At 35.8% G+C, this 12,121-nt stretch overlaps 1 protein-coding gene across 13 annotated transcripts in view; it reads right to left on the bottom strand.

Moving 5' to 3' along the window:
- The window catches only part of TMEM117 (transmembrane protein 117), a 564,172-nt gene that overhangs the window by 285,689 nt on the left and 266,362 nt on the right, over nt 1-12,121 (bottom strand). For 10 of the 13 annotated variants that reach the window (XR_007470005.1, XR_007470004.1, XM_033436516.2 and 7 more), the window contains one exon: nt 664-763. The exons of the other annotated variants lie outside the window; for them this stretch is intronic. Coding sequence is in view for 8 of the 10 variants with exons in the window: in XM_033436516.2 (XP_033292407.1) it covers nt 664-763 (100 nt within the window). In the remaining 2 variants the exon portion in view is untranslated. The remainder of the gene's footprint in view (nt 1-663; nt 764-12,121) is intronic. 13 annotated transcript variants of the gene reach the window in all.

Here is a 12,121-nt window from a genome sequence, read left to right as displayed (position 1 = left end):
ATGCATTTTATAAATAAATATATCCTGGTGGACAGTCTTTAGTATTAAAATTGTATTGACGTTTTTACCTGAGGTAAACAGATATTGCATATAATCTCTAGATTTGTCCATATTGATGAATTTGTTCCCCTTGAAACAGAGGTAACTATTTTGCTCTAAACCATGAAAAGCAATGCGTATCCAATAAAATCCAACTCACATTAGTTGAGAAAATGAAACTATATCTCTAATCCTTGAGAGGACAGAGGAATGATATAACAAAACAAAGAGCACGGCTGTGTCAAAAAGGGGCTGGAGATCAGGATGCTGGGCTGACAGGCACACGAACAGTTAGAGCTCAGCATTTCCTGTGACTTGTTGCTTGAAAAACCGGGGATAACTGGACTTGGATTATCTAACAAACCAGTTACTGAAATGACTGTACGTTCAAATTTTGTGAAATAAATGAGACTTTCTCATGTTTGAGGGCTCTGCACAAATGTAATAATGCTAACCATGAAAACAAGATCCTTTTTTTTTTTACTTTGGAATGTTATTTGACATGTAACATGAAATAAAATAATTCATGAAGTTATTTGTTAAAAAAAAAAAGTAGTGTGTATCCAACATTATGAACATGTCTTCCATCTGATGTTTGAAATGGGTGAAGTTAAAATTTCTTACCATCCAAGCTGTGACAAAGTCCCCCATCCAGGTCCCTACTGCAGCTAATTTCATGAAACTTTCATTTCGGATGCCCATATAGTCTGTAATGATATACGCTCTGTGGAAACAAACACACAAGACATTGTCCGGACTCAGAGAGCCATACAGTCAAAGCTTTCTGGTTCAGCAACACGCAAAGGGGCTTTTTCCCCTTTCCACAAGCTTTCTTGCTTTCGTCTCATCATCTATGCTTACAAATCTGAAAGGTTAGGAGGAGCTCTGAGGGTGTCTGGGTCAGTTCCAACTAGATTTGAAGACTGACTGTGACTATACCAATTACCACGTGCCTTTTGTTTTTGAGCTATAGGACTGACAATAGCTTTTGGAAAATCAAACAGAAATACTCAGCAAAGGCATCATTTCACACTCACTCAAGTATGAGGAGCGCAGAAGCAATTCCTGAATTAGAGTAACTTGAAAGGAAGAGAAGGGTTCACTTTCCTTCAGTTCTGTCGAGTCAGAACTATTGAAAAGGTGCTGGGAATAGGCTCTAGGTATAATACATCTGAATAATGTTCAGAAGAATATCAAGATTAGAGAAAATTTTCCACACAGTGATGTAAAAATTGACTCAAATATACGTAGTTTAAATTATTACTTAAATAGCAATAACCAGAAGACTTCATTTCATCACTCTTTTTACATAGCTAATTCTTGTTTTCTTCCTATATAACACCAATTCATATGCCTCACAGCTCAAAGAGAGATTCATAGGTACACCCAATCATTAAGTACAAATAATGTGACCATGCTTATTGTTTATTAAGCATTTTCATTTTCTTGTTTGATAGTCAAGAAAATTATAAGTATCATTTTTACCATCTTGTAATTTCTCTGAGAAAAACGGGACTCAAAGAGATCACTTAACCTGCTCAATAAATACACATAACAAATGGATGGTAGCTAGGAACCAAATTTGTCTCTCTCTCTATTTTTAACTCTAAGTTTTTCACTCAGATTTCTTTTACTTTATTTTTTTTTTAATTTATTGGGGTTAGTTGCTAGGTTTCTTTTCCTTTAAATTTTGTTCCTTTTCTTAAACATGATAATACCTGTACAACTTAGAGTTCCAGTTAAACATGACTCTTCTTAGATTAACTTCATTTTTTAACTTTTTATTTCATATTGGAGTATTAACTTTAAAACAATATGCAGTAGAGAATGATATGTTTGTTAGTTATCTATTGAAACTATGAAGAAGCACATTTTTGAAGTCGCTGAGAATTAAACCATTTCCAATTCAGTTATTTTTTTCCAGAGTTATTTCAGATAGTTTTTTATCCATAACATAAACAGGTATTTACATAGTTTTTTAACAACAAAAACAAACTTATGAATTCTCAAAACAATTCTTTTCCACATGCTTCATTCTTTGGAGGGGCTATGTAAATATCTTGAAGTCTATGGAGGGGCTATGTAAATATATTAAGGTCTCATCTCAAAATTCTGGGTCTCTAATTCCATGCGCTTCCATAATAGCCAAAAAAATTTTAGCTACCATAAATTGCATGCTAGCAATGTTCTAGAGATTGTTATTAGCACTTTGAAAACTGAATCTCCATCAACTTTCATATCAGAAAAGTGAAATCTATTGTTATTCCTGTTTCACAGATATGGAATTAAGGCTTTAGAGAGTTTTTGCAACTTTCTCAAGGTCAAGCATCTAGTCAATGGACAAGATTTGAATCTAAATTTGATTGACCCCCAAATCCAGGCACTTAACCACTGTGCTATACCTTCTTCCTACAAGTGTTAGTAGAGATATAAAAAACACAAAGAATATCTCTGTTCCCCAGTATTTTAGTAAGACAATGACAATCAAGAATTACTTCCTGTGAAGATAATTCATAATAAGAAGTCAAGAGTCACATCCAGAAGCTACAACTCCCCAGAGCTACCATTAGGTTTTGGACTCCACTTATACTGAGTTCATCCATCTAAGCAGTTCTTGGGCAGTGAGCTCAGTGTACTATGGAGTATTAGCTCTGTTAATTGTCCAGCTTTTTCAATGACATCTATTTTGAAGATTTTGTTCAATGATACATCTCTATGTGTCCACTCTGCCAATTAATTCTAGAATACATTGGGCTGGGGTAGAAATTTCTGGCTACATTCTTTGTGGTTGTATAGATGTGTGTAAGAGAAGGCATCATTCTTCTATTTCAGTATCTAAAAATAGGGATGAGATGGTAAGCATGCAACAGACCAATGATCCAGCCAAGAACAACGAAAAGATCTAAACAAAATATAAAAGTCACTCCCAAAATCTGCTTAAAGGCATCTGAGAGCTGATGAAGCAATGAGGACAAGAAAAACCAAGATACCAGATTGGAGAGAATTGTGGAAAAGTTAGCTATACTATATTTTCTCTGGAGACATTAACTGATTCTGTGTGCAAGGCAGGAAGAGGAGGATCTGGGGTTTTCCTGGGCAGAGGGCAGTCTCAGTGGGTTAGAGGGGCAACATTTGAAATTTAAGGAGCCAAGATTCTTGTGAGAAAAGAGAGGCCTAGAAGAGAGCATGATACACAGTTGGTTGTCCTTTCAAGACATTTACCAAATTATGAACTTGAACACTGGGGATGCTGAGAGACGAAGCAGAAAGTCTCTGTAAAGTATAGCAGAGGTTTGGCAACTTCACCATGCTGAGGAAACTATTATAGTTCAGAGCCTGCTAGAGAGAATGGCCCAAGATATACAGGGATGTGGCAGGCTAGAGAAAACCAGAGATGGATGGGTCCTTGATGAAGCTGTAAATCAGTCCTTACCCAGTCCATTCCATGACAGAATTAAAGTGATCAGCTTCTATTCTTTCCAACTAATAGAGGAAAGAGTGAACCTTTTCAGGAAGAATAAAGTATCATCTAGATCCTCTATACATTTTTATGTATAAAATCCATCATTCATTCAAAAATCACTAGGATGTTAAGAAAGAGTTTCCCATCACTGAAAACCATGAGAGAAGACAATAGCTAAAACTAGATAATAAGCTCCAGGAGGACTGGGACTTACTTTAGCTATTTTTTTCCTGTTAATTCCCCAGAACCTAGAGCACTGCCTGAAAACAGTAAGTGATCAATAAACATATGCTTAATGTACGAATTAACAAAGTGACTTAAGTTATTCATATTTATTGATATATTACATAGGTAAACCTATGTATATTAAACCTTAGAAACAGCAATAAAGTAAGATTGAATTATGAAGAACTTTACCACAGAGAAAACCATTAAATATGTTTTTTAATTGTTTTGTGTTTTCACTTCTCCAACTACATTTGTATTTCCTTGATTGCAGAATAACTGTCCTGTATTCATCTAGAAAGATATGTCGGCACAAAATAGGGGAATGTCACTCCTCTGTGGCTGTGGGCACATGGTGAGTACTGAGCATGATAATGCAAAGGAGATGGCACAGAGAATTTATGAATTAATTAATATATTTAAAAGTGAAGAGTGATATATATAAAATTTAGTAGTTATTCTAGACATCTCTCCAAAGAAGACATACAGATGACCAACAGGCACATGAAAAGATGTTCAATATCGCTAAATATTAGAGAAATGCAAATCAAAACTACAATGAGGTATCACCTCACACCAGTCAGAATGGCCATCATCAAAAAGTCTACAAATAATAAATGCTGGACGGGGTGTGGAGAAGAGGGAACCCTCCTACACTGTTGGTGGGAATGTAAATTGGTACAGCCACTATGGAGAACAGTATGGAGGTTCCTTAAAAAACTACAAATAGAACTACCATATGACCCAGCAATCCACTCCTGGGCATATATCCAGAGAAAAACATGGTTTGAAAGGATACATACACCGCAATGTTCACTGCAGCGCTGTTTACAATAGCCAAGACATGGAAGCAACTTAATATCCTAAATGGATAAAGATGTGTGTGTATGTATATATATATATATATATATATATATATATATATATATATACACACAATGGAATACTACTCAACCATTAAAGAGAATGAAATATGCCATTTGCAGCAACATGGATGGACCTGGAGATAATCATGCTAAGTAAGTCAGAGAAAAACAAATATAATAGGACATCGCTTATATGCAGAATCTAAAAAAATTGATACAAATGAATTTATTTACAAAACAGAAACAGACTCACAGACATAGAAAACAACTTATGGTTACCAAAGGGGAAAGGTGGTGAGGGGAGAGATAAATTGGGAGTTTGGGATTAACATATACACACTACTATATATATATATATTTTTTTTTTTTTTTGCGGTATGCGGGCCTCTCACTGTTGTGGCCTCTCCCGTTGCAGAGCACAGGCTCCGGACGCGCAGGCTCAGAGGCCATGGATCACGGGCCCAGCCGCTCCGCGGCATGTGGGATCTTCCCCGGGCCGGGGCACGAACCCGTGTCCCCTGCATTGGCAGGCGGACTCTCAACCACTGCGCCACCAGGGAAGCCCTACACTACTATATTTAAAGTAGATAACCAACAGGACCTACTGTGTAGCACAGGGAACTCTGCTCAATAATCTGTAATAACCTGAATAGGAAAAGAATTTGAAAAGGAAGAGATAAATGTATATGTATAAGTGAATCACTTTGCTGTACACCTGAAACTAACACAATATTGTAAATCAACTACTGTCCCACATAAAATAAAAATGTTTTTTAAAATGATATATTGTACCAAAAAAATTAGTAGCTATTCTTAATTTTGCTGTTTTGGACAAATATAAAGAAGAATTACAAATATGCAGACCTGCCATAAAAACTTTCAACCACTAGTTCACTGATTTGCACATTCATTAACATTTAACAATACTTCCTGCTCAGGTTGTAAAGGACAGAGTGTACATATATTTATATCAGCAATTCTGGCCAGTTTGAATATCACATTAGACTCTGAAAATGTGAAGTTGTGGAGTTTATATACACAACAGTTTAAATTTTATTTGCTAGGAGGCACCGTTAAAGTTTTAGTTTCGTTCAGAGTTTTAGCTAATTATTTCAACTAGTCATACATCTTTTGTTTGTTTTGCTTTGAGCTTTAGCTGGCTTTCTATGCTTAGATCTAGAAAAGCTGGCAGTCTTACCAGCCTTCCAGGTAAGTATTTATTGTTAATATTTTCTTTAAAGATTCTAAACGAATTTCTTTTCAAGTTACAACTTCAGTATTTTTTCCTTGAGATTTCAGGCTTAACTGTCAAATCCATAACACATGTGTGTAAACGTCAACAGGATCTTGGAAAGGTTCATAATTATCATAACAACCTGAAAACATGAGCTACTAAGCCTACTGTGCCTAGTGAAACCTATGTGCTAAATGGCCATAAACTAAACAGACTCTAACATGGGCTAAGTAGTCGATGAAATGATAATATAATGAATTGGCCTTACAGGTGAGAGTCTTGAGTACTAGCAACAGAGGCTCCAGTTTACTTCAGTCTATTACTTATATGTAAGTAGATGCAGTTAATGCCAGGTGATTTAGGAGCTGAATCTCTAAAAGTTCGACAAGAGGCAGTAAACATAGATCACCAAACCAGTAAGGATTCATGCTTCACCGAAGACCCATCTGTGGCCAGCTGGATTCATGACGTCACAGCTGTCTCTCTCAGCCATGTTCGGGCAACATAAACAAGATTGGGGGCTTCATACACAAGTAAATCATGGACAAGAAGTTGACTTACCTGCATTAAACACAATGGAACTCAAGCAAAAACTCTAAATGTTCTTAAGGCTTGAGGTGAAAATCTGTCACTATAAAATGACAGAAATTAAACCTAGATTTATTATATTAACCTTTCTCAATCTTTTCACTTGTAATGAAATGATTAATAGCCTTTAATCCAGTCACTTGTTCAACTGTTATACAAATAACCGCATTTTAGTATTTCTGCTCAAAATAGCTAGTTCTTGACTATTGAAAGACTTTGATAGAGCTCAATACATGTGTATGGACCTTCCAGGCAAGACCTAGGGTATGAAGTACAGAGCAAGATCCATTGGAAGGTGACAAATGCTGCAGACAATTGTTAGAAGGAGGCTGGAGTGATCAAAATTACATCCGGACCCAAAAATGCTTACAGATAAAATACCAACGCAAATTCCCCAACTTTAGTCATTCATTCCCTCTAACTTCTATAAAGAAGACATATATAAGACTATAGATGGAGTTTTCATTGGACAAATCCATCCTGATTGTTAACACATACACTTATCAACTCTTCCTTTCATTTTTGTCTTGCTTAAGCCCATTCAGTGAAATTCGTGTGTAGTAGATACAGAAACCTTACTATAACATCAATTCCTCCCTGTCTTTTACCCTCAACATTTGGTTAACCACTGAGGTTACTTCTGAAAGGGCCTCAAATCTATGCAGTTTTTCTGTTATCACCACTACCAATGTCTTAACTCTGTTCATAATCATCTCTAATCTGAATTACACAATAACCTCCTATTTCCCTGTGATTATCTTCACTTCACTATAGATTCTTTATTGCCACTATGGTAACTTCTGGAGAATTAATATGGTGTACTAGAAGAGCAAGAGTCCTGGAACCAGAAAGTATTAGGTTTGCAAACCACCTCCCCACTTTATGACCTGGGACAAATGAATAACTTGATAATCATCCATTCCCTTATCTGTAGAATGGGGATAAAAATAACTTCCCTTCACAGGGTTTCTTGAGGATTACATGAAATAAAGAATATAGAGCTTCTAGCACAACTATTTCATAATAGGTATGAAAAAAAAAAGTTAGATCTCTGACATACGGGCTCACATTTCCAAAATAATGTAGTGGTTCCCAAAAAGCAAAGCATGGATAAGAAGATTCTTCACTCTCTCCAAGCTATCTTATTTTTCAGATTCATATTTCATCTCACAGTCTCCTTTTTTCAGGCCCTCTTCCCCACCATGAAACCAGTCTCACCAACTATCCCACCATTCTATGACGTACCTTAGCATCTTTGCATGCAATGCTCCCATTGTCTGATGCCATACCTTTTTTCTGGCCTAAGATTACTAACTAAGCCTGTCCACTGAGAAATCGACTGCTATTATTCCTATAAGTCACCCCTTCCCCGGCGTTACTGTAACACTTTGAATATACATCTATGTTAAACAAATTTCCCAAAGTCTTCTAATGATTGTCTCACATTGCCCCTTTCTACCACAAGACTTAGTTCATCAAGTGTAAAGAAAATATTTCTTTCATCTAGGCAGCTGAAAATTTTTGTTCGGTGTATAGTATGATTTAGGAATACAAAACTACTTAAATGAATGAAGAAATGAATTAATGAATTAATATAAAAAGATTATTTAGATCATCTGACACCAGGGCCAACCAGGAAGAGAATAAAAGGATAAAGATAAAAACAAGGATTCGCAATATAAGAAAACCACAGATAAATTGTGGGCCATGTAATTAATTATGATGTTCTAACAAAGTTAGAATAGAGTATCACTCTATCATTTTTATACCTCTTCTAGAATAAAAAACTAGAGGGTAGGATATAATCAAATCAAAATAAAGAACCCATTTTTGACTTTCTGCAATCATACACTGGAAATTTAATTAATTTGAATATAAGTTAGTTGGCTAATAATGAAAAAAGTGAAATATTGTAAAATCTCTGCATGGTATCTACTGAATCTTATTGTTTTAAAACAATCCTTTTAAATGAGGCTAGACATCAATCTATAACTTCATGCACCAATTTACTGGCACAAACAGTGAAAGAGCTATATAGCAAAATACATTTATTTTACCCATGTGAAAAAAGAAAGAAAATTTATTTCATCGCCCTTCAAATGTATACTGGCAAATTACATTTGTCGTTTGTCCTATAAAGTCAATGGTGAAGATAACTGCCAAGGAGCAGGATAAAGAAAAAAGAATGAAAAGAATTGAGGACAGTCTCAGAGACCTCTGGGACAACATGAAATTCACCAACATTCGAATTTAGGGGTCCAGAAGAAGAAGAGAAAGAGAAAGGATTTGAGAAAATATTTGAAGAGATCATAGTTGATGACAAAGGATTAATCTCCAAAATTTATAAGCAGCACATGCAGCTCAATAACAAAAAACAAACAACCCAATCCAAAAATGGGCAGAAGACCTAAACAGACATTTCTCCAAAGAAGATATATCAACTGCCAACAAACACATGAAAGGATGCTCAGCATCATTAATCATTAGAGAAATACAAATCAAAACTACAATGAGATATCATCTCACACCAGTCAGAATGGCCATCATCAAAAAATCTAGAAACAATAAATGCTGGAGAGGGTGTGGAGAAAAGAGAACACTCTTGCACTGCTGGTGGGAATGTGAATTCGTACAGCCACTATGGAGAACAGTACAGAGGTTCCTTAAAAAACTACAAATAGAACTACCATATGACCCAGCAGTCCCACTACTGGGCATATACCCTGAGAAAACCATAATTCAAAAAGAGCCATGTACCAAAATGTTCATTGAAGCTCTATTTACAGTGGCCTGGAGATGGAAACAACCTAAGTGTCCATCAACAGATGAATGGATAAAGAAGATGTGGCACATATATACAATGGAATATTACTCATTCATAAAAAGAAACAAAATTGAGCTATTTGTAATGAGGTGGATGGACCTAGAGTCTGTCATACAGAGTGAAGTAAGTCAGAAAGAAAAGGACAAATACCATATGCTAACACATATGTATGGAATTTAAGAAAAAAAATGTCATGAAGAACCCAGGGGTAAACCAGGAATAAAGGCACAGACCTACTGGAGAATGGACTTGAGGATATGGGGAGGGGGAAGGGTAAGCTGTGACAAAGCGAGAGAGTGGCATGGACATATATACACTACCAAACATAAAATAGATAGCAAGTGGGAAGCAGCCACATAGCACAGGGAGATCAGCTCGGTTCTTTGTGACCACCTAGAGGAGTGGGATAGGGAGGATGGAAGGGAGGGAGACGCAAGAGGGAAGCGATATGGGAACATATGTATATGTATAACTGATTCACTTTGTTATAAAGCAGAAACTAACACACGATTGTAAAGCAATTATACTCCAATAAAGATGTTAAATAAATAAATAAATAAATTAGTGATGGTAAAAAAAAAAAAAAAGAAGAGATCATAGTTGAAAACTTCCCTAACTTCCCTAACATGGGAAAGGAAATATCCACCCAAGTCCAAGAAGCACAGAGAAACCCATACAGGATAAACCCTAGGAGAAGCACACCAAGACAGATATTAATCAAACCAACAAAAATTAAATTCAGACAAAAAATATTAAAAGCAGCAAGGGAAAAGGAACAAATAACATAAAAGGGAATCCCCATTAGGTTATCAGCTGATTTCTCAGCAGAAACTCAGCAGGCCAGAAGGGAGTGGCAGGATATATTTAAAGTGATGAAAGGGAAAAAACTACAACCAAGGTTATTCTACCCAGGAAGGATCTCATTCAGATTCAACAGAGAAATCAAAAGCTTTACAAATAAGCAAAAGCTAAGAGAATTCAGCACCGCCAAACCAGCTTTACAACAAATACTAAATGAACTTCTCTAGGCTGGAAACACTAGAGAAGAAATATATCCACAAAAACAAACCCAAAACAATTAAGAAAATGGTAATAGGAACATACGTATCAATAATTACGTTAAATGTAAATGGATTAAATGCTCCCACCAAAAGACACAGACTGGCTGAATGGGTCCAAAAACAAGACCTGTATATAGGCTGTCTACAAGAGACCCACTTCAGACCTAGGGACACACACAGACTGAAAGTGAGGGGATGGAAAAAGATATTTCATGCAAATGGAAAACAAAAGAAAGCTGGAGTAGTAAAACTCATATCAGATGAAATAGACTTTAAAATAAACACTGTTACAAGAGAAAAGGAAGGACACTACATAATGATCAAGGGATCAATCCAAGAAGAAGATATAACAATTGTAAATATTTATGCACCCAACATAGGAGCACCTCAATACAAAAGGCAAATGTTAACAGCCATGAAAGGGGAAATCGACAGTAACACAATAATAGTGGGGGACTTTAATACCTCACACCAATGGACGGATCATCCAGACAGTAAATTAATAAGGAAACAAGCTTTAAATGACACAATAGACCAGATAGATTTAATTGATATTTATAGGACATTCCATCTGAAAACAGCAGATTACACTTTCTTCTCAAATGTACACGGAACATTCTCCAGGATAGCTCACAACATTCTCCAGGATAGGTCACATCTTGGGTCACAAATCAAGCCTTGGTAAATTTAAGAAAATTGAAATCATATCAAGCATCTTTTCCGACCACAACGCTATGAGATTAGAAACAAATTACAGGGGAAAAAAAGTAAAAAACACTAACACATGGAGGCTAAACAATATGTTACTAAATAACCAAGAGATCACTGAAGAAATCAAAGAGAAAATCAAAAAATACCTAGAGACAAATGACAATGAAAACACGAAAAAGAGGGAATTTTATAGCAATACAATCCTACCCTAAGAAACAAGAAAAATCTCAAAGAAACAATCTATCCTTACACCTAAAGGAACTAGAGAAAGAAGAGCAAACAAAACCCAACGTTAGCCGAAGGAAAGAAATCATAAAGATCAGAGCAGAAATAAACAAAATAGAAAGAAAGAAAACAACAGCAAAGAGCAATAAAGACTGGTTCTTTGAGAAGATAAACTAAATTGATAAACTTTTAGCCAGTCTCATCAAGAAACAGAGGGAGAGGACTCAAGTCAATAAAATTAGAAATGAAAAAAGAGAAGGTACAATGGACTCTGCAGAAATACAAAGTATCATAAGAGACTACTACAAGAAACTATATGCCAATAAAATGACAACCTGGAAGAAATGGACAAATTCTTGGAAAGGTACAACTTTCCAAGACTGAACCAGGAAAAACTATAAAATATAAACAGACAAATCACAAGTAGTGAAATCGAAACTGTAATTAAAAACCTTCCAACAAACAAAAGTCCAGGACCAGACGGCTTCACAGGCAAATTCTATCAAACGTTTAGAGAAGAGCTAACACCTATCCTTCTCAAACTCTTCCAAAAAAATTGCAGAGGGAGGAACACTCCCAAACTCATTCTATGAGGCCACCATCACCCTGATACCAAAACCAGACAAAGATGTCACAGAGAAAGAAAACTACAGGCCAATATCACTGATGAACGTATACACAAAAATCCTCAACAAAATACTAGCATACAGAATCCAACAACACATTAAAAGGATCATAAACCATGATCAAGTGGGATTTATCCCAGGGATGCAAGGATTCTTCAATATATGCAAATCAATCAATGTGATTCACCATATTAACAAATTGAATAACAAACACCATATGATCATCTCAACAGATGCAGAAAGAGCTTCTGACAAAATT

This window comes from Orcinus orca, chromosome 11 (genome assembly GCF_937001465.1).
Source record: "Orcinus orca chromosome 11, mOrcOrc1.1, whole genome shotgun sequence".
NCBI lineage: Eukaryota > Metazoa > Chordata > Mammalia > Artiodactyla > Delphinidae > Orcinus > Orcinus orca.
Note: the sequence above shows the minus strand (reverse complement) of the source record. Positions and strands in the feature narration are given on the sequence as shown.